Source organism: Mercenaria mercenaria, chromosome 3 (genome assembly GCF_021730395.1).
Source record: "Mercenaria mercenaria strain notata chromosome 3, MADL_Memer_1, whole genome shotgun sequence".
Classification (NCBI taxonomy): Eukaryota; Metazoa; Mollusca; class Bivalvia; order Venerida; family Veneridae; genus Mercenaria; species Mercenaria mercenaria.
Window position 1 is genome coordinate 69,641,777 of NC_069363.1, and position 24,850 is coordinate 69,666,626.

The 24,850-nt window shown below is 36.6% G+C and overlaps 1 protein-coding gene across 8 annotated transcripts in view; it reads left to right on the forward strand.

Moving 5' to 3' along the window:
- The window catches only part of LOC123524452 (hydroxymethylglutaryl-CoA synthase 1-like), a 369,785-nt gene that overhangs the window by 20,835 nt on the left and 324,100 nt on the right, over positions 1–24,850 (forward strand). For all 8 annotated transcript variants that reach the window (XM_053538857.1, XM_045302659.2, XM_053538854.1 and 5 more), the window contains exon 2: positions 19,813–20,292. In XM_053538857.1, the coding sequence (XP_053394832.1) occupies positions 19,845–20,292 (448 nt within the window). In that variant the 5' untranslated portion in view covers positions 19,813–19,844. The remainder of the gene's footprint in view (positions 1–19,812; positions 20,293–24,850) is intronic.

Sequence of the window (24,850 nt, forward strand, 5' to 3'; positions counted from 1 at the left end):
CACCGTACCATTATGTGTTAATCAGTGTCAAAGGCACATGTGGCATAGCCCATACGTACTTTCAAAGGGTCTTCTTACAGATTTTTTTAGACATGAGAATAGTGCTGTGAGTTTCATGTTTGATAAATATCTTTTGAGTTATGGTATCTGGCTTGAACTTTTGTCAAACTTATTTGACCAGATCTTTAGAAATATTGAGATAATCTTTTCATATGGGCAGTATCGCCATTTGGTTAGATTGCCAATCACAAATATTAAACAATCTAACCGGCCAATTATTTTGACTAGTTTGAACTTTTTATCACATAATTATGTATTATTCTGTCAAGCATTTGCAGGGGACATGTGTCATTAAACATTGACATTGAACTTTGTTTTGAACAGAACTTTAAAAATTGTGGTATTAGTTATTTTTTCTTCTCTTTAACCCTCAAGACTTCAAAGTTTGAAAGTTAATAAAAATGTGTTTGCACGTTGATACTCACTTTTGCTCTTCCATTTTGCCATATTTTTGGTTTCTTTCCTTTTTAGCTCACCAGAGCACAAAGTGCTCAAGGTGAGCTTTTGTGATCGCCCTGTGTCCGTCGTCCATCGTCGTCAGCAATTTGACTGTTAACACTCTAGAGGTCACAGTTTGGCCCAATCTTAATGAAACTTGGTCAGAATGTTACCCTCAATAAAATCTTGGACGAGTTCGATATTAGGTCATCTGGGGTCAAAAACTAGGTCACCCAGTCAAATTAAATGAAAAGCTTGTTAACACTGTAGAGGCCACATTTATGACCCTGTCTTCATGAAACTTGGTCAGAATGTTTATCTTGATGACCTCTAGGCCAGGTTCGAGTCAGGGTCATGTGGGGTCAAAAACTAGGTCACCCAGTCAAATCAAAGGAAAAGCTTGTTAACACTCTAAGAGGCCATATTTATGATCCTATCTTCGTGAAACTTGATCAAAATGTTTATCTTGATGATCTTTAGGCCGTGTTTGAATCTAGGTCATGTGGGGTCAAAAACTAGGGCACTCGGTCAGATCAAAGGAAAATCTTGTTAACACTCTAGGGGCCACATTTGATTCGATCTTCATAAAACTTGGTCAGAATGTTTGGTATCATGAAGTCTTGTATGATTTCAACTCTGGGTCATGTAGGGTCAAAAACTAGGTCACTTAGTAAAATCAAAGGAAAAGCTTCTTTATACTCTAGAGGCCACTTTTTTTGCTCCAATCTTCACGAAAATTTGTCAGAATGTTTGTTTTCATGAAATCATGGATGTGTTTTAATCTGGGTCATTCGGGGTCAAAAACTAGGTCACAAGGTCAAATGAAAGAAAATGCTTGTTTACACTCAGGCCACATTTTTGGTCCAATCTTAATGAAAATTGGTCAGAATATTTGTCTCCATGAAATTTCGGACAGGTTAAAAATTAGGTCCGGTTGGGTAAAAAACTAGGTTACTAGGCCAAATCGAAGAAATAAAATCACGAGGCCACATTTTTGCTCCAATCTTCATGAAACTTGGTCAGAATGTTTATTTCCTTGAAAACTCAGACAAGTTTGAAACTGGTTCACTAGGTCAAACATGTTTGTTATGGTGTGCTACTCTGGAGAGCAACCTAGGGCCATCATGGCCCTCTTGTTATCAATTGTGTTATTTTTCTGGCAGTCCCACATGAATTTGATTGTTGTCAAATTATGATATACAGACAACAAATCTCGTACATGTGATATGCCAGATTTTTCAACATCTGGACAGCGTTGATACAGGTCATTTTTCGTAGTTTTACGTGATTATTCCTAATGTTGAGCTTTAGCTGCTCTGATTTCTACTCAGATCCAATTGGTTTACAATACTTGTTATACCTATTCCAAAGATTATTGTCTGTTAACTTATATGTTCGTATAGGGCAGATGGTCCAGCGTCCGTCGTCCATTGTCGTCAACAATTTGACTGTTAACACTCTAGAGGTCACAGTTTGGCCCAATCTTAATGAAACTTGGTCAGAATGTTACCCTCAATAAAATCTTGGATGAGTTCGATATTAGGTCATCTGGGGTCAAAAACTAGGTCACCCAGTCAAATTAAATGAAAAGCTTGTTAACACTGTAGAGGTCACATTTATGACCCTGTCTTCATGAAACTTGGTCAGAATGTTTATCTTGATGACCTCTAGGCCAAGTTCAAGTCAGGGTCATGTGGGGTCAAAAACTAGGTCACCCAGTCAAATCAAAGGAAAAGCTTGTTAACACTCTAAGAGGCCATATTTATGATCCTATCTTCATGAAACTTGATCAAAATGTTTATCTTGATGATCTTTAGGCCGTGTTTGAATCTAGGTCATGTGGGGTCAAAAACTAGGGCACTAGGTCAGATCAAAGGAAAATCTTGTTAACACTCTAGGGGCCACATTTGATTCAATCTTCATAAAACTTGGTCAGAATGTTTGATATCATGAAGTCTTGTGTGATTTCAACTCTGGGTCATGTAGGGTCAAAAACTAGGTCACTTAGTAAAATCAAAGGAAAAGCTTATTTAAACTCTAGAGGCCACTTGTTTTGCTCCAATCTTCACAAAAATTTGTCAGAATGTTTGTTTTCATGAAATCATGGATGTGTTTTAATCTGGGTCATTCGGGGTCAAAAACTAGGTCACTAGGTCAAATGAAAGAAAATGCTTGTTTACACTCAGGCCACATTTTTGGTCCAATCTTAATGAAAATTGGTCAGAATATTTGTCTCCATGAAATTTCGGACAGGTTAAAAATTAGGTCCGGTTGGGTAAAAAACTAGGTTACTAGGCCAAATCGAAGAAATAAAATCACGAGGCCACATTTTTGCTCCAATCTTCATGAAACTTGGTCAGAATGTTTATTTCCTTGAAAACTCAGACGAGTTTGAAACTGGTTCACTAGGTCAAACATGTTTGTTATGGTGTGCTACTCTGGAGAGCGACCTAGGGCCATCATGGCCCTCTTGTTATCAATTGTGTTATTTTTCTGGCAGTCCCAAATGAATTTGATCGTTGTCAAATTATGATACACAGACAACAAATCTCGTACATGTGATATGCCAGATTTTTCAACATCTGGACAGCGTCTGCTCGGATCCAATTGGTTTACAATACTTGTTATCTCTGCCAACTTATTCCAAAGATTATTGTCTGTTAACTTATATATTTTTAGCTCACCTGCACCGAAAGTTCACAGTGAGCTATTAGTATAGGGCGGATGGTCCAGCGTCCATTGTCCACATTTTTAGCTTGACTATACGAAGTATATGGAGAGCTATCTTACTCAACCTGGCGTCAGCGTCCTTCCGCGTCCCCACCTTGGTTAAAGTTTTTTTACACTTTCTCTTTTTTCTCCTTATCTCTGTAATTACTTGATGGATTTGTTACAAACTTAAAATAGTTATTTCTTATCATCACGCACATCATATGGCACAAGGGCCATAACTCTCACACCAATATTTCATGAATTATCCCCCGCTTTTTAATTAGAATTTCAGGTTAAAGTTTTGATGCACTTTCTTTCTATCTTAATTATTACTAAATGGATTTAATTCAAACTGAAAGCAGTTGGTCCACATCATATGACACAAGGTCCATAACTCTGGTACCAATATTTCATTAATTATCCTCCACTTTTACCAGTACTTAGAATTTCAGGTTAAAGTTTTGGTGCACTATCACTCTATCTCAGTTATTACGAAATGGATTTGATTCAGACTTAAAATAGTTGTTCAATCTTATCACCCACATCACATGACACAAGGTGCATAACTCTGGCACCAATTTTTCATGAATTATGCCCCCTTTTACTTAGAATTTAAGGTTAATTTTGATGCATTTTCACTATATCTTAGTTTAATTACTAAACAGATTTGATTGAAACTTGAAGTAGTTGTTCCACATCATCATCCACATCATATGACACAAGGTGCATAACTCTTGCACCAGTATTTTATGAATTATGGCCCCTTTTTGCTTAGAATTATACTTATTTAGTGTTTTGATACACTTTATCTTTATCTCTCTTATAACTTAATATTTTTGACACAGACTCAAGCTATTGTGCAATATCTACATCCACCACTGGAGTCATTAAACACTCCAGTGACAGCTGCAGCTTCCTCAGATGTGCCCCGTTTCACTATCCAGCATCGAAATAGTCAAGTGCGCTAAAAATAGAAAAACCTTTAAACGACTTCTTCTCATAAACCCCTTGATGGATCTTCATCAAACTTGGTCTGTAGCATTATTATGAAGTCCTCTCCCAAGTTTGTTCAAATAGGGGCACTTGGCCCCTTTTAGGGGCTGCTAGAGCTAAAAATAGAAATACATTTAAACAATTTCATAATATGAACCGCTTGATGGATCTTTATCAAACTTTGTCTGTAGCATCATTATAAGGTCCTCTCTCAAGTTTATTCAAATCGGGGCACTTGGCTCCGTTTAGGAGCCGCTAGAGCTAAAAATAGAAATACATTTAAACGACTTCTTGTCATGAACCACTTGATTGATCTTCATCAAACTTGGTCTGTAGCATCATTATATGGTCCTGTCCAAAGTTTGTTCAAATGTGGGCATTTTGCCCCTTTTAGGGGCCGCTAGAGCTAAAAATAGAAAAACCTTGACACGACTTCTTCTCATGAACCGTTCGATGGATTTTCATCAAACTTGGTCTGTAGCATCATTATAAGGTCCTTTTTCAAGTTTGTTCAAATGTGGCAACTTGGCTTCTTTTAGGGTCTGTTAGGGCTAAAAATAAAAATACCTTGAAACAACTTCTTCTAGGGCTGTCATCGATAGAAACGATATCGATGTATCAACGATATTTTTTTGTCGATCGATTATCGATTCCCATTTTCAAAAATCGATATTTTACAGAGAGAAAAAACTACCCAAATAAACACTCAGACCCTAAAAAACAACTAAAGTTCACAAAATTGTAAATTTGGATAAATGCAAAAAATGGAGTGAAGGCAAAATAGAAATGAAAGATGTTATTAATTTTTATACGCCCGTTTGAAAAACGGGACGTATTATGGGAACGCCCCTGGCGGGCGGGTGGGCGGGCGGGTTGGCGGGCGGGCGGGCGGGCGGCGTCCACAGACCTTGTCCGGAGCATATCTTCTACATGCATGAAGGGATTTTGATGAAACTTGGCACAGTTGTTCACCATCATGAGACGGAGTGTCATGCGCAAGAACCAGGTCCCTAGGTCTAAGGTCAAGGTCACACTTAGAGGTCAAAGGTCAAATTCAAGAATGACTTTGTCCGGAGCATATCTTCTTCATGCATAGAGGGATTTTGATGAAAGTTGGCACAATTGTTCATCATCATGAGAAGGAGTGTCATGCGCAAGAACCAGGTCCCTAGGTCTAAGGTGAAGGTCACACTTAGAGGTCAAAGGATACAAGAATGAAAACTTTGTCCGGAGCATTTCTTCTTCATGCATAGAGGGATTTGATATAACTTGGCACAAATGTTCACCACCATGAGGCGGAGTGTCATGCGCAAGAACCAGGTCTCTAGGTCTAAGGTCAAGGTCACACTTAGAGGTCAAAGGATACAAGAATGAAAACCTTGTCCGGAGCATTTCTTCTTCATGCATAGAGGGATTTTGATATAACTTGGCACAAATGTTCACCACCACGAGACGTAGTGTCATGCGCAAGAACCAGGTCCCTAGGTCTAAGGTCAAGGTCACACTTAGAGGCCAAAGGTCAGATACAAGAATGACTTTGTCCGAAGCATTTCTTCTTCATGCATGGAGGGATTTTGATGTAACTTGACACAATTATACATCATCATGAGACGAAGTGTCATGTGCAGTTCCCTTCTTTAGAATTACTTCCCTTTGTTGTTACTATAAATAGCTTATATTGTAAGTTTTTCATTACTAGTCGTAGGGAAAAATCGAGACCACTTTTCTGTAGTACAACATGCATGCTACATCCAATTTTGAGGTGTATTTTGACCAGTCTCTACCTGGTAAAGATTTTTGTGAGGACTTACATTTTTTTTTTTTTTTTTTTTTTTTAAGATTAACTTCCCTTAGTTGTTACTATAAATAACTTATATTGTAACTTTTTTATAACTGAGCGTAGGGAAAAACCAAGACCACTTTTCTGTGGTACAACATAGATGTTACTTTCCAATTTTAGGTGTATTTTAAGGTATCTCTACCTGGTAAGGAGTTTTTTTGTGGACTAAGAAAAACAAAACACTTAGTTATTACAAAAATTACCACAAAATTAAAATTCCATTTGCAAATACAGGTGCTAGAGTAAAGAAATTTGCTGTGACGGGCGTATATTGTGACATTCTTGCACTCTTGTTATGTATTTCTTTTATTTTATAAATACAAATACAACACAATCAAACAGAAATATGGAAAGTAGGCAATAAAACTACAGATAGCATTTACAGGAAGGTATATAGTATGCATATGAACAAATAGGTCGTTAATCTAACTTAATAATCAATATATCGATGTATCGTCGATATTTGTCTTCTGATATATCGGTATCGCCGATACGCCTAAGACCCAATCAATGACAGCCCTAACTTCTTCCCATGAACTGCTTGATGGATCTTCATCAAACTTGGTCTGAAGCATAATTATATGGTCCTCTCCCAAGTTTGTTTGTTCACTTTAAGCTAAAAATAGAAATACTTTTAAAAGTCTTTTTTTTTAATTCAAAATTTCTAAAAAAAATTTAAAGGTCTTTTTTAAATTTAATACTTTGTCACTAGCAAGATCTAATTAGGTCAAAGTCGGCCTCAGGTGAGCGACTTTGGCCCACTCGGGCCTCTTGTCCTATTTAATTTCACACAATTTACATTCAATGCAGGTCGCCATTTTTCATGCGTCTGTTGTTCTTGATCAAACAAAATCTCCCTACCATAAAGTAAAACTTTTATTTTTGGCAGTAGCAGTTATGGATGGTCGGCGGGTAAAATGAAAACAAAAGTACTGAAATTGACTTTTATAAATGTTATTTCAAAAAATAGGGGCGGTGCTCCCATTGCAACAGTCCAGTTTTTACCCCAGTCAGTTTTCCCCCCCTGGTTGGTTCCCCCCCCCCCCCTCCCCCCCTCTCCCCGTTATTTTTGTACACAAAAGGGGAGAAAAATCCAACCAGTTGTTTTTTTCTCCACCATGATTATTTTTATGCCCCCCCCCCCCCGCACTCCCACAAAGCTGGGCATATTAAATAAAATTGCAGTGTTCGTGCGTGCGTCTGTACACTCATGTGTTAATTCTTGTCCGGGCTGTAACTCTGCTATCCGTAAAGGGATTTTGAAATAACTTGGCATAAATGTTCACCATAGTAAGACGATGTGACATGAGCAAGACCCAGACCCCTAGCTCCAAGGTCAAGGTGACATTTAGAGGTCAAATGTTAACAGGGTCTGTTTCATGTCCAGTCCATAACCAACCAGTCTTACTTCCCCCTTCACCACCTGTTATTCATCCATGCTGATACATACACAATAGGGGGAAAGGACCAACTACCGTATAACTGGTCATTTCTGCGGGTAGGTAATTTCTGCGATATTTTGCGGGTCTCTTCCAGCCGCAAAAATAAAATTCGCAAATATTTCGTAGTTTCGTATATCGGATCGCCCCGTTTGTCGCCTCTTTTTACCTGTACTTTAAATTACTTAATCAATACACGTATCCCGCTAGTAGCCCCTCGCTTAACTTTTATCGATAAAGATTTGTAACACTAGCCACAGACACTTGGGGTTCGGACCCCCACCCACCCCATTCTCCTCCGTCCCTGGTTAAGTTTAGCCAATATTTTTTAGCATTTTACCATGTATTGAGGTGACGATCATAAAACGCATTTTGTAACATCTCAGCGTGTTTTAAAAAAAATGTATTTTTTACCGTCAATGCTCTCAATATTGCAAGATTTGAAACATCGCACGAACAATGGGAACACTTGTTTGTGCTGGACCCTTGCTTTGTGTAGCGCATGTCATAAACCGGGTACCAAAATTAATACTCTTACAACTATGTTAAACCAGATCATCACTTCTTTATGTAAACAAACCACTACAGAGCCATGTCCCAAACATTAAAGCAACTCTCCATGGATAAAACGCAGAAATTAAACTAACCTCTCTACAGAAATCTGCAGAAATTAAAATTGCGGAAATTAGTATACCCATTTTCGTGCCCAAAACACAAAAATTTGCACCCGCAGAAATAACCAGTTATAGGGTAGTCAGTTTCTTCCCCCTGCACTGTGTATTATTCAGCCAGTCATTTTCTTCTCCCTTCACCGCCTATTATTCCCACATGTATATACATACGCATTAGGGGGAAAGAACCAACCAGTCAGTTTCTTCCCCCTTCACTGCCCATTATTCACATATGCAGATACATACATATTAGGAGGGAAAGCACCAACCAGTCAGTTTCTTCCCCATTTACTGTACATTATTCACACATGTTGACACATACCTACTTGCAGGGGGGTGGGGAAGAATAAACCAGTCAGTTTCTTCCCCCTTCACTGCCTATTACTCACACATGTAGATACATACACACTAGGGGGAAAGAACCAGCCTTTCAGTTGCTTCCCCCTTCACCATCTATTATTCACACAGACACATACATACTAGGGGGTGGGGGAGGGGGGGAAGGACCAACCAGTCAGTTTCTTCCCTCTTTACCGCCTATTATTCACACATGTAGACACATACATTCTAGGGGGGAAAGAACCAACCAGCCAGTTTCTTCCCCCTTCACTGCCTATTATTCAAACATGTAGATACATACTTACTAGGGGGAAAAGAACCAACCAGTCAGTTTCTTCCCCCTTCGCTGTGTATTATTCAGAGATGCAGATACATGCACACTATGGGGGGGAAGAACCAACCGGTTAGTTTCTTCCTCCTTCACCATGTATTATTCAGACATGCAGATACATGCACACTAAGGGGAAATTGAGCAACTAGTCAGTTTCTTCCCCCTTCACCATGTATTATTCAGACATAAAGATACATGCACACTAGGGGGGAAAGAACCAACTGGTCATTTTCTTTCCCCTTCAGCATGTATTACTTTTCTGGTATGTAGATGTATGCATACTAGGGGAGAAAAAACAAACTAGTCAGTTTCTTTCCCCTTCTGCATGTATTGTTTTTCTGGTATGTAGATGTATGCATTCTAGGGAGGAAAGGACCAACTATTCAGTCTATTCTTTCCGGTTTGTGTACAAAAGCTAAGGTAGAAACAACTAGCCAGGGAGGAGAAAAAATCAACTGGTTGGTTTGTTTTTCCTTTGTGTACAAAAACCACGTTGATAAAAACTAAGCAAGTGTCTGAAAAAACAACTGGTTTTTTCTTCACCCTGTTTTTTGTGAAAAGAAAAAAATAGGGGGGAAACTAATCAGAAGAGGGGTGGGGGAGAAAAAATCAACCAGTTGGTTTTTTCTCCCTTGTTTATGCGCAAAAACGAGGGGGAAAAAACAACCAGGGGGAAGAAAAAAACAACCAGTTGTTTTTTTCTCCCTCATTTATGCACAAAAACTTAGTTATTAGGGGAGAAGAAAACAACCGGTTGGTTTTTTCTCTCTTGTTTATGCACAAAAACTAGGGGGAAAACAACAGGGGGAAGAAAAAAATAACCAGTTGGTTTTTTCTCCCTTATTTATGCACAAAACTTAGTTATTAGGAGAATGAAAAACAACCAGTTGGTTTTTTCTCCCTTGTTTATGCACAAAAACTTAGTAGGGGGCGGGGGGAACAACCAGGGGGGAGAAAAAAAACCAACTGGTTGTTTTTTTCCCCTTGTTTATGCACAAAAACTCAGAGGGAAAAAACAACCAGGGGGGAGAAAAAACCAACTGGTTGTTTTTTTTCTCCCTTGTTTATATACAAAAACTCAGGAGGAAAAAACAACCAGGGGGAAGAAAAAAACCAGTTGTTTTTATGCCCCCAAAGGGAGGCATATTAGTTTTCAACTGTCCGTCCATTCATTCGTTAGTCACAATGTTAACTTTTTGCATGAAGGCACTTTACTCATGAACAACTGCACCCAGGACCTTCAAACTTCACATGCTGATAGTACTCATCGAGTACACGACCCCTACTGACTTTGGGGTCACCAGGTCAAAGGTCAAGGTCACAGGGGCCAATGTTAACTTTTTGCATGAAAGCACTTTACTAGCGAACCATTGCACCCAGGACCTTCAAACTTCACATGCTGATAGTACTTATTGATAACACGACCCCTATTGACTTTGGGGTCACCAGGTCAAAGGTCAGGGTCACAGGGGCCAATGTTAACTTTTTGCATGAAGGCACTTTACTCGCGAACCACTGCACCTAGGACCTTCAAACTTCACATGCTAATAGTACTTATTGAGTACACGACCCCTATTGACTTTGGGGTCACCAGGTCAAAGGTCAGGGTCACAGGGGCCAATGTTAACTTTTTGCATGAAGGCACTTTACTCCCGAACCACTGCACCTAGGACCTTCAAACTTCACATGCTAATAGTACTTATTGAGTACACGACCCCTATTGACTTTGGGGTCACCAGGTCAAAGGTCAAGGTCGCCAGGTCAAAGGTCAAGGCGCTGCGGGGGCATTTGTCACCATTAGTGACAGCTCTTGTTTCTCCCTTGTTTATGCACAAAAACTTAGTAGGGAGTAGGGGAAAACAACCAGGGGGGAGAAAAAAACAGCTGGTTGTTTTTTCCCCCTTGTTTATGTACAAAAACTCAGGGGGAAAAACAACCAGGGGGAAGAAAAAACCAACCAGTTGGTTTTTTCTCCCTTGTTTATGCACAAAAACTAGGGGGGGAAACAAACAAAAAAAAACCAGGGGAGAGAAAAAACCAACTGTTTTTTTTCTCCCTTGTTTATGCCCAAGAACTAGGGGAAAAAAACAACCAGGGGGAAGAAAAAAACAACTAGTTGGTTTTTTCTCCCTTGTTTATGCCCAAAAACTAGGGGGAAAAACAACCAACCAATTGTTTTTTCTCCCTTGTTTATGCGCAAAAACTTAGTTATTAGGGGAGAAAAAAACAACCTGTTGGTTTTTTCTCCCTTGTTTATGCACAAAAACTAGGGGGGAAAAACAATCAGGGGGGAGAAAAAACCAACTGGTTGTTTTTTTCTCCCTTGTTTATTTACAAAAACTCAGGGGGAAAAAACAACCAGGGGGAAGAAAGAAACAACCGCTTGTTTTTTCTCCCTATGCACAAAAACTTAGTAGGGGGTGTGGGGAACAACCACGGGGGAGAAAAAACCAACTGGTTGTTTTCTTTCCCTTGTTTATGCACAAAAACTCAGGGGGGAAAAAACAACCAGGAGGAAGAAAAAACCAAAAACTAGGTGGGGGGGAACCAGGGGAGAGAAAAAAAAACTTTTTTTTTTCTCCCTTATTTATGCACAAAAACTAGGGGGAAAAAACAACCAGGAGGAAGAAAAAACCAGAAACTAGGGGGGGAAAAACCAGGGGAGAGAAAAAAACAACTGTTTTTTTTCTCCCTTGTTTATGCACAAAAACTAGGGTAAAAAAAACAATGGGGGGGGGGGGGGGGGGGGGGGGGAAACCAACCAGTTGATTTTTTCCCCGGGGAAGAAATCAACCAGTTGGTTTTTTTCCCCAGGGAAAAGACTGACTGGGGAAAACTCTGACCATTACACTGTAAACCAGAAAAAAAAAATGCTGGCCTTACCAGGAATCATCCTAGGTCCTAGGTTGTTTTTTTCTCCCTTGTTTAATCACAAAAACTAGGGGAAAAAACCAACCAGGGGGGGGGAACCAACCAGTTGATTTTTTCCCCGGGGAAGAAATCAACCAGTTGGTTTTTTCCCCAGGGAAAATACTGACTGGGGACAACTCTGACCATTACACTGTAAACCAGAAAAAAAAATGCTGGCCTTACCAGGGATCATCCTAGATCAAAATTTTAGGAGAAGTCACTTCTCCACAGAATTTAGGGAGAAGTTGAGGAATTTAAGGAGAAGAATCGGCATAGCATTCAGTTTCCTGCCTATATATATCCACTTTCTATGGGTCTAGCTGTAGCTTATAAACAGTAATTATTTAAGGAAATTGATTCTTGCATTATCATTTTCATGAATTTCTAAATAAAGTATAAATTTAGCTATGAAAAAGTCGCCTTTAAATTTTTATCCGAAATTTACATGTCCGAAACTCGTAAATTTAACAGGTGCATGATCAAAACGCCGTGAAATTTTTCATTCATGTTTCGATTCTCGTAATTTTATAATGCCTGATTTTTGCATCAACTTGTTCAGATTTATACATTTAATTTAATTATTGTACCCCCGGAAAACAAAGTTGTAAGGGGGGGTATACTGGTTTCAGGTTGTCTGTCTGTCTGTCCGTCTGGCCGTCTGTCCGTAGACGCAATCTTGTGCGCACCATCTCTCCTTATCCCCTTGACAGAATTTTATGAAACTTCACACAAGTGATCAGTACCAACAGTAGTTGTGCATGGGACATGTTAGGTTCTTTTAGAATTTTTTTTTGCAGAGTTATGGGACTTTGTTTTTTTGTTACTATACTATATACATAGACACAATCTTGTGCGCACCATCTCTCCTCATCCCCTTGACACAATTTAATGAAACTTCACACAAGTGATCTGTACCAACAGTAGTTGTGCATGGGGCATGTTAGGTTCTTTTAGAAAAAAAATTTGCAGAGTTATGGGACTTTGTTTTTTTGTTACTATACTACATACATAGACACAATCTTGTGCGCACCATCTCTCCTCATCCCCTTCACACAATTTAATGAAACTTCACACAAGTGATCAGTAACAACAGTAGTTCTGCATGGGGCATGTTAGGTTCTTTCAGAAAATGTTTTTTCAGAGTTATGGGACTTTGTTTTTTTGTTACTATACTATATACATAGACACACTCTTGTGCGCACCATCTCTTCTCATCCCCTTGACACAATTTAATGAAACTTCACACAAGTGATCAGTAACAACAGTAGTTGTGCATGGGGCATGTTAGGTTCTTTCAGCGACAAAAATTGCAGAGTTATGGGACTTTGTTTCTTGTTAACATACTATGTACATACAGTCTGCATATGCAATCTTGTGCGTGCCTAATCTACCAAACCCTTACACACAATTTAATGAAACTTCACACAAGTGATCAGTACCAACCCTAGTTGTGCATGGTGCATGTTACATTCTTTTAGATAAATATTCTGCATAGTTATGGGACTTTGTTTTTTGTTACTATACTGTATACATACAGTCTATATACATACAGTCCACATAATTATGCAGTCTTGTGTGCGTCAAATTGCAATGTACTGAGTCAGTGCATGCGGGGGGTACATTCATCACCTTTAGTGATAGCTCTAGTTTATTTATGTTTTCGAAAATAATACCGAACTCGTAGGTAATGGCGATCTTTTTACAATATTTTGTACGGCAGTTCTGACGTCCGCGAAATCATTTTTTATCCACAGTACCCAAGCAATTCATTTACAGAAATTGACCGTAATCATGGTAATTGAAATAAATTTTGAAGTAATCTTTAATAAAATGAAAGAATAATATACAATTGTTGCATAAGATTATGCTCTTGTTAAGTTTATCGGCTTTTTCACGCCGATTGAAAATTTTCAAAATGGTGGCGGCTTACAATATTATTGAATGACACTGTGGGATATTAACGCTACGATTGGCTGAAGTTTGACAGGCGAGTAGGCGGGGTTGACTATGGATTTATCGATAATTTAATCTAGAATATGCATCAAGTTTACAGCTTTAAGTAAACAGATAATAACTCGCTGAAAAACTCGGCGATTTGGATTTCACCCGGAGGCGATAATTAGGCGAAGTGGCCGAATTTAAAGCGACGATATCGCTCAAATCGCCTTGTAGGATGATCCCTGGCCTTACTTGTGTTATGTATGCCTTTATTTAAATATACATTACCTACATCCCAAGTTAGATGAAATTAAGCATTTTTAGCTCACCTGTCACAAAGTGACAAGGTGAGCTTTTGTGATCGCGCGGTGGTCGTCCGTCGTCCGTCCGTGCGTGCGTCCGTGCGTGCGTGCGTCCGTCCGTAAACTTTTGCTTGTGACCACTCTAGAGGTAACATTTTTCATGGGATCTTTATGAAAGTTGGTCAGAATGTTCATCTTGATGATATCTAGGTCAAGTTTGAAACTGGGTCACGTGCCTTCAAAAACTAGGTCAGTAGGTCTAAAAATAGAAAAACCTTGTGACCTCTCTAGAGGCCATATATTTCACAAGATCTTCATGAAACATGGTCAGAATGTTCACCTTGATGATATCTAGGTCAAGTTCGAAACTGGGTCACGTGCCATCAAAAACTAGGTCAGTAGGTCTAAAAATAGAAAAACCTTGTGACCTCTCTAGAGGCCATATATTTCACAAGATCTTCATGAAAATTAGTGAGAACGTTCACCTTGATAATATCTAGGTCAAGTTCGAAACTGGGTCACGTGCCATCAAAAACTAGGTCAGTAGGCCAAATAATAGAAAAACCTTGTGACCTCTCTAGAGGCCATATTTTTCATGGGATATGTATGAAAGTTGGTCTGAATGTTCATCTTGATGATATCTAGGTCAAGTTCGAAACTGGGTCATGTGCGGACAAAAACTAGGTCAGTAGGTCTAAAAATAGAAAAACCTTGTGACCTCTCTAGAGGCCATATATTTCATAAGATCTTCATGAAAATTGGTCTGAATGTTCATCTTGATGATATCTAGGTCAAGTTCGAAAGTGGGTCATGTGCCATCAAAAACTAGGTCAGTAGGTCAAATAATAGAAAAACCTTGTGACCTCTCTAGAGGCCATATTTTTCATGGGATCTGTATGAAAATTGGTCTGAATGTTCATCTTGATGATATCTAGGTCAAGTTTGAAAGTGGGTCATGTGCCATCAAAAACTAGGTCAGTAGGTCAAATAATAGAAAAACCTTGTGACCTCTCTAAAGGCCATATTTTTCATGGGATCTGTATGAAAATTGGTCTGAATGTTCATCTTGATGATATCTAGGTCCAGTTCGAAACAGGGTCATGTGCGGTCAAAAACTAGGTCATTAGGTCTAAAAATAGAAAAACCTTGTGACCTCTCTAGAGACCATACTTGTGAATGGATCTCCATAAAAATTGGTCAGAATGTTCATCTTGATGATATCTAGGTCAAGTTTGAAACTGGGTCACATGCCATAAAAAACTAGGTCAGTAGGTCAAATAATAAAAAAACCTTGTGACCTCTCTAGAGGCCATACTTTTCATGGGATCTGTATGAAAGTTGGTCTGAATGTTCATCTTGATGATATCTAAGTCAAATTTGAAACTGGGTCAACTGCGGTCAAAAACTAGGTCAGTAGGTCTAAAATTATTAAAATCTTTTGACCTCTCTAGAGACCATATTTTTCAATGGATCTTCATGAAAATTGGTCAGAATTTTTATCTTGATAATATCTAGGTCAAGTTCAAAACTGGGTCACATGAGCTCAAAAACTAGGTCACTATGTAAGATAATAGAAAAAATGACGTCATACTCAAAACTGGGTCATATGGGAAGAGGTGAGCGATTCAGGACCATCATGGTCCTCTTGTTTAGATGAAAATACTGAATTAGATGTGCTATGTTTATGTGAAACTTTTCTAAGTGATTACTTTTCAGACAATGAACTATACTTATCAAATTATCAAATGTTTCGGAAAGACAGAAAAAACCTTAGGAGGAGGAATTATTGTTTATATAAAGTCAAAATATCCATGTTGGCAAAGGCATGACATTGAAACTGACAATCTGGAAACATTGTGGTTAGAAATTAAGCCAGATATGCAGAAATCTTTTTTATTGTGTTACACATACAGACCTCCTTCCTCAAACCAATCTTGGAATGAAGAATTTGAAATGGCACTCGATAAAGTATTTTCTGAAAACAAAGAACTAATATTACTCGGAGACTTTAATTATAATTACATTGAAAATAAAACAGTTAATAATGCATGGAACAATATAATAAATGCTCATAGTTTTACACAATTAGTGGACAAACCCACCAGAGTAACACCTTTATCATCTACTATTATTGATCATTTATACACAAATTATCCTTTAAACATCATGAATGTGCAAATACCCCATCTTGCATTTAGTGACCACTTTCCTGTCTGCTTCACCCGAAAACTTGCTAATCAAACTAAAAATGGCCCTTTACATTCAACAATTAAATACAGATCATATAAGCATTTCAACGAAGAAGTTTTCTTAAAGGACCTAGAAAGGCAACCGTGGTCTGTACTGCATATATATGATGATCCAGATGATGCTCTGGATTTCTTTCTTAAAATCCTTCATGATGTCATCAATAATCATTTACCTAAAAAAGAACGTCGGGTTAAGTATAAACAACAGCCAGACTGGTTTAATCTAGAAATAAAAAATGCTGTAAATTCAAAAATAATGCAAAAAAAATCAGGAAACTATCAAGAATTTAAACTTTGGAGACAAAAAGTAAAAAGTTTATCAAAAAAACCCAAAAGGACATTTTATTCCCAAAATATTGATGACAACAAGAAAAACCCTAAAAAAACTTTGGAAACATCTAAATGAATTATCTGGTAAAGGTAAAACGTACCAAACTAATTACATAAATGATGATAATGGTAACCCAATATTGGATCCATGCACAACAGCTGAAACTTTCAACCACTTTTTTGCAAATGTTTTTAAATCCATTTCAAATCCACCACAACACCTTAAAATTGAAAGTGAGGAACTCATTCAACATTTTGTTGACAGTAAATTAGAAAATGTTTCATTTAAGATACCGCCAGTATCTGAGGAATTTATTTTAAAAGAACTTAAGTTATTAGATGAATCAAAGGCAACAGATCTTGATGACATAAGCTCAAGAATTTTGAAGTTATGTCATAAAACAATCTGCAGACCACTCACAAAGGTAATAAATTTAAGTATAAATAAGTGTAAATTTCCAGAAACATTTAAGACAGCAATGGTAATTCCAATCTTTAAAAAAAATTCTAAAACAGAAAAAAAGCAACTACAGACCAATATCAGTCCTCCCAATATTATCTAAACTCATAGAAAAACATGTCTCTAATCATATAAAAAACTTCTTAGAAACAAATAAACTTCTGCATTCCAGACAATCAGGATTTCGTTCAAACCATTCATGTGAAACTGCTCTTACAAATATAATTGATGAGTGGATTCAAGCTATAAATGATAAATCCTATGTTGGAACTATATTTTTAGATCTGACCAAAGCATTTGATCTAGTGAATCATGCACTATTGATAGAAAAATTAAAACTGTACAAGTTTAGTGAATCTGCTGTAAAATGGCTATCTTCATACCTACAGAACCGCTCCCAACAAGTATGTGTATCTGGAAAGCTTTCTTCTACCCAACATATTTCTGCAGGTGTTCCTCAAGGCTCCGTCCACAGTCCGATACTGTTTATACTATATATCAATGACCTACCATTGCACACAAACAAATCATCTGTTGACATGTTTGCAGATGATACGACAATGTCTGTGTTTGGTAAAACAGTAATGGAGGTACACAATACACTGCAGACCAACATTGATATTGTTGATAAATGGTGCAAAGGCAACTCGATGCTTCCAAACATATCAAAAACTAAAGCTATGTATATCACTGCTTCCTATAACAACAACAAGATAAAAGATCACACAAACTCTAACAATATTCAAATGCAAGGTCAACCTATATCATACTCATCAAATGAGAAATTATTAGGAATTCATGTTGATGAACACCTAAACTGGAAATGTCAAGTTGAACAAACCTTAAAAAAATGCAATACCAATTTATATCTTCTCTTACGTATAAAACAATACCTAAGCTTACATTCTCGAAAGTTATTTTACAATGCCTACATTCTACCACACCTAGATTATTGCTGTACCATTTGGGGGAACTGTAATGATGAGCTATTAAAAACTGTTCTAAAATTCCAAAAGCGTGCTGCAAGAATTATTCTCGACAAAGATTTCAATGCTCCATCATCAGAATTATTTCTTGAACTGAAATGGATGACATTTCCTGACAGAATAAAATACAAAAAAGCTATCCTAGTATATAAATCAATAAATATGCAATCGCCGGACTATCTTACTTCAAAATTTAACCACAACCAAAACCAAACATGTGATCATGAACTTAGATCAAATCAAAACAATGAACTAAAGGTACCAAAACCAAGAATAGAATTTTTTCGTAAATCTTTGAGCTACTCTGGACCCACAATCTGGAATAACATACCCAATCATATACGCTCATCTGATACTCTTGCAAAATTCAAACAATCCTATCTTCAATGGCACTTTTCTCACCCAATATTACTATCAGAAAATACTGCCTACCAAATTCTTTAAGTTTCTACATGTACAGACTTTTAATGTAAGTCATTAACTTTACTTAGAATATTTTTGTTTGTTTATACATGTATATAATTTTTAGCTCATCTGATTTTTTGAAAAAAAATGATGAGTTATTGTCATCACTTGAGCGGTTGTCGGCGTCGGCGTCGGCGTTGCCTGGTCAAGTTTTATGTTTAGGTCAGCTTTTCTCCTAAACTATCAAAGCTATTGCTTTGAAACTTGGAATACTTGTTCACCATCATAAGCTGACCCTGTATAGCAAGAAACATAACTCCATCTTGCTTTTTGCAAGATTTATGGCCCCTTTTGTACTTAGAAAATATCAGATTTCTTGGTTAAGTTTTATGTTTAGGTCAACTTTTCTCCTAAACTATCAAAGCTTTTGCTTTGAAACTTGGAATACTTGTTCACCATCATAAGCAGACCCTGTACATCAAGAAACATAACTCCATCTTGCTTTTTGTAAGAATTATTGCCCCTTTTGGACTTAGAAAATCAGTTTTCTTGGTTAAGTTTTATGTTTAGGTCAGCTTTTATCCTAAACTATCAAAGCTATTCCTTTAAAACTTGCAACACTCGTTCACCATCATAAGCTGACCCTGTACAGCAAGAAACATAACTCCATCCTGCTTTTTGCAAGATTTATGGCCCCTTTTGGACTTAGAAAATATCAGATTTCTTGGTTAAGTTTTATGTTTAGGTCAACTTTTTCTCTTAAACTATCAAAGCTATTGCTTTAAAACTTGCAACTCTTGTTCACCATCATAAGCTGACCCTGTACAGCAAGCAACATAACTCCATCCTGCTGTTTGCAATAATTATTGCCCCTTTTGGACTTAGAAAAATCATTTTCTTGGTTGAATATTATGTTTAAGTCAACTTTTCTCATAAACTATCAAAGCTATTGCTTTAAAACTTGCAACAGTTTTTCACCATCATAAATGGACACTGTACATCAAGAAACATAACTCTCTCCTGCTTTTTGCAAGAGTGATGGCCCTTTTTAGACTTAGAAAATCATGGGTAGGACAATATTTATATTATAAAAAAAAAATCAGATGAGCGTCAGCACCCGCAAGGCGGTGCTCTTGTATTTCAGTTCATATTGCTTTTTTTGTAATTGTAGTTGTGGATTATATCTCATAACAGTTGCTGTCATGTTCTGTAAAATTTTCTCTTATTATTGTTTATAATCATGTTTATTGTACTTGCACATATTTATACAGTGGACCATATTGTAAATTGGCGCTGCCAAATATGTCATCCACTATAAATAAAGTCGTTACTTATTTACTTACTTACTTACTTACTTAAATGGTGTTTTAGGGTTATAGTATTTCATTTGTCTCATTTCATCTATTTAGATACACTGAGCTTGTCTGACTGAAAATTGCTCATGATGCCAGGATCAGCCCGAGGTGAGCGACATGGTTGGCCAGAGAATGTGGGAATTATTGCCATGGAAATTTATTTCCCATCACAGTATGTGGATCAGGCAGAACTTGAAATATTTGATGGTGTTTCCACTGGAAAATATACCATAGGACTTGGACAGGATAAAATGGGTTTCTGTTCAGATAATGAGGATGTGAATTCACTGTGTTTGACAGTTGTTCAAAGGTTGATGGAGAGAAATGAAATATCTTACACTGATATAGGTAGACTGGAAGTGGGCACTGAGACAATATTAGATAAATCAAAGAGCGTTAAGACAGTACTGATGCAGTTGTTTGAAGGATGTGGTAATACTAGTGTAGAAGGAATAGATACAACAAATGCTTGCTATGGTGGCACTGCAGCTCTCTTTAATGCTGTCAACTGGGTAGAGTCTAGCTGCTGGGATGGTAAGCTTAATTCTGGTTATAAGAAAACATGTGAAATGCAAATTCAACTCAAAATGAACTTTAGTCCATACAATTTTTTACATCATGCAAAATGAAGGGAGTTGTGTCATAATACTTTGGGTTTCAAAAAATGGACTCTAACCAGAAAAATTCAATTTTTATTACTGGCAACTCTATTATTCAAAGAATAGGTAGAGTTATTGCACTCCTCCATTTGTCAGCATTGGCATGGGTATATATGTCAGCACCACAATTTGGTTAAGTTTTTGTTTGTAAGCTGGTATCTAAGTAACCACTTGAAGGAAAGGACTGAAACTTCACACACTTATTCATTGTGATGAACTGACGTGCAGTACACAAGTTTCATAACTTTTTTAGCTCACCTGAACTTTGTTAAGGGTGAGCTATTAGTATAGGTAGATGGTCCATCATGCATCGTCCATCATCAGTTGTCCATCATGCTTATTACTTATAATACTTAAGGTAATAGAAAAACAAACCAGCAACTGTTAACAATAACAAAATTTTATTTATAAAAGTAACAGTTCAAAGACCTAAAAATGTAACTAACTGCAAAGTCCAATCTAATAGGCAGTGGCTAGGTAGCCGGTTTCAGTTACCTAGACCAAAGGTCTACGCAGCCGGTTCCAGCTACCTTGACTAAAGTTCTACATAACCGGCTCTATATATGCATATCTAATATGAACATGTAAGTCAAGGTAGCCGGCTCTTTAATAAACTGTATTATAATTTGATAAACTATATTATAAAGGATCATTATATTAGTTAATATGTTTGATTTAATACCTGTTTATTTTGCCGTATTTACTCACTCATATCGGCCAACATTTTGTTATCAACAGATGATCAGAGTGGCGTTATCGTCATCGGCGTGTTAAAATGACATATTTATAAATTCTTAAAGTTTTTAATGATTTGTTAGCTCACCTGAGCTTGTGATCGCTCCAGGATAAAACCAAGAAAATACCAGGAATTTAATGTTACAATAAAAATAACCGGGAGACCTAGGAATTTAACATATTAAATACCAGGAAAACCAGGAGGAGCTAGGAATTCTTTTTTTCAGATTTGTAAGCTACACACAAAAAGTCAAATTCCTGGTATCCTGGTACCTGGGAAAAGTAGTCTTCATACAATTCCCAGTAAAGTCCTGGTAGCCAGGAATAGAAATTGCGGCAGAAAAAGTTTTAAGTCAGAACAATGGGAAAAGTTTTTAAATTCATTAATTCATTACTTTCCTCTTTTTTATACAGGTACACGTTTTCAAATAAATTGAAATAAAACAAGAAATCTAAATTAAAAAAAAAGTCACTTCTTATAGTTTACAAAAAACACAAGTTTCTAAATTAATTAAATATAGTAATCATTTTAATATAATTGCTTCTTTTCTTTATTACTGAACATCTCAGACAGTAGCACAAACAAGTATATGTTAAGTAAAACATTAAGTTTCATTAGGGTTAAATGTCATATAGCCAAAGAAAGGTACTATTCTGTAGTCTGTTGCATCACCATAACATGATTAATCTATAGCTTGACTGATTCACAGTCATTAGATATCTAAGGGTCAATAAAATATTCTGCTGTTCAGTTGATGTATGAATAGATAGAGAGAGATAACTGATACCAGATGGTATCCTTATATTTAGAAACCTCATCAAGATAAGAACCAATGAAAATGAAGATGCAATGTTTGGCTGCCAAAGCTCAAAAAAGTAGTCCCAATTTTTTTCTGTTTTTTTTACTATTATAATCATCTATGCAAATTAGATCAGTAAATACATGAACAAATCCCCCTTGTACTGTACATACTGTAACCTTAAGGACGGGAGGAGTGTAGTGTAGTCGTCTCTCTTTTATTACGTTCTGGAATGGCACCAGAGTTGACTTTTGATGAGGATCACTTTATTATGACTTCTAAGATTTATATTATAATAAAAGGTGAAAAGCTGAACTTTGTTTGTTGTCATTTATATCCCTGAGCTATATCTTGATAAACACAAGATTTGGTGGTGTAACGCCTTTTTACACAAGATTAAGACCGATAAGAACACAACACAGAATATTTCAAACAAAGAGAATTTTAATATATGAACACTTTTAATGTTTATTAAATAATAACCAATAGCTTCTAATTCAAAGACTTTTAACAAATCATACTATCGTCCCTTGGTAGATGGTGTCCAAATACATTAGTCTCCATGTACTCCATTTCACGGAAAGGGTACCTTTTCGTTTAAATACATACAGTTACGCAAACGGTTACGGTTGCGCATAAATTTACGTAGATTCCGTGTATTACCGTGTAATACGAAATGGTTGCGCCGTAACTAGAAATATAACAGTTGCGCCGTAATTAGAATGTAACAGTTGCGCCGTAATTAGAATGTAACAGTTGCGCCTATAATAAATCCATGATGGTCGTTAAACTTTGATATTGTTTACCTTGGTTACGGAATTTCAGTTGCGGACTAGACTATTACTGTATAAACTACCCTAGTGGAACTTTTAAGTTTAACCTATTGGTTGCGCTATTTTGAACCAGAACCGCCAAATGAAGTTTCTAACCTCTGTTTATAGGATTTTGTCGTGTATGAGTTCCGCTCCTCAACTAGATGATTTTTCTATAGGTTTCTAGTGGTGGAGAGTTCCTGGAATTGGTTGCGGAAAGGGTTATTTGCCCCGAATTCGTACACTTCAAAAATACAGTTCCGTAACTCAACGGTGTAACTCAAATTAAAAGTTAACTACTATATTGTTAAGAAAACCGATTACAAATCTGTTATTGGCTACAAAATCTATGTCGAAATACCTTTTTGTCATTTGGTAATCTTTCCGTTTAGAATTGTCGTTCTGGCACTATATTCGTAAACAAAGTTTTATAGACTTTGGGAAAATGCGTAAACACACACAAATTGCAGCCACTCTCGAGGATGTCGTAGGCCGCTACCGGTTTACATAAATTAAGTAAGGTTTATTCATTACAGTTGACTAAATACTGTGTCTGAATTCGCTTTCTGATATGAGTTACGGATGATTTGTCACACATTTTCTGTCAAAAGTGCGTTCCAAATTTCAAATTACAGTTTTATTGGTTGTAGGTCATTATTAATGATGATGAACAGATTGTGTATTGTTGTTTTGTATATTTCTCATGTTTAATGCATTCTGAAGTTGATTTGTCACTGAATATTACTTTTACCATTTTGGTCAATATAACCCAACTTTATCAAGGCACCCATTTCCTAACAATACAGATATTATTAGCTCTCTAGATGCTCAATTCAGAACTTAAGTATACCAAAGGAAATTGCCCATGAATATGAAAATTTGAATGAACTGTAAACAGGAAGTTCTTTCTTGGAGGAAAACAAAATGGAGATAAACTTTGTTAGAAATTTTAAAATGGCTATTAGACAGACATTAGGTAAGTCTCTTATACTAATTTATTTCAAAAAGTAATTTAATTCAGAACACAACAAGATTAGAAAATATTAGATGGAAACAGGAACTTTATCAATCACAGAGGGGTATGACTTAACACCGAATATGAGTCATATTCACGAATATGAGATCAGGAAGGTCTAATACTGGGAGTAGAAACTCCGTAAAAATCAATACATTTATCTGTATTATGCTGTAGTCCATACCTGTAAATATCGACCAGTCGTTAGCGATCGATATTTTGTTTTCGCCACTATCGATTAGCGTGTAATTAGCATATTACCTCATGTTAATCATGGAGCTATAACACTTATTGTTCAAAGGGTTTACCAGTCACATGTTAAGTGGCGATAATTAGATGATCAGAGATTGATCTAAAGGGATTCTGAAGCAAAAACAGCATGCGACTGCATGTGGTGATATGCTTAATTATTACGAATTAACTCAAGCTCACTTCCCTGAAGAAATATTTTACCACGTAACTTCAAACCTTTATCAAAGGGCCGATTTTTGTTGGATTTGAATAAAAAAATTGGAAAATAACAGAAAGCTGACACTTTTCTTAATCTTGTAGAGCCATAATTATAATTATTGTTTATAATGTCAGATTTCTACATACAGAAACAAACATTCTTCTTGAACGTAGGGAATGTTTCAAATGAAATTGTTGTTTAAACTCCAAAAATTAGTTGAATAAATTTAATCTTAAAACTGATGTGTGAAAAATACAATGTATTTGTATATTTCTCATGTTTAATGCATTCTGAAGTTGATTTGTCACTGAATATTTGTTGAATTTTTTGTTGAAAACAAAAGTTCTGCCATGAAATTATTGCCTGCATCTGTTTTTATATGGAAAATATTTACATTAATGTTACTTTTCGCCCTGTGAAAATGGCTAAATCTAGGATTGTCTTACCCAGAGAGAAAGATGTTGTTTTTTACATGATATTTGCCTTGTTGATTCAGGGTATTTAGAACAATAAAATGAGGACATATTTTAAAGAAAATAGCAAGTCGAAACTGTAAACTGTTGCCTGAAAATATTTGTTTATGATATTGCTTTGTTCTTCACCATTTAAATGAGTGTTAA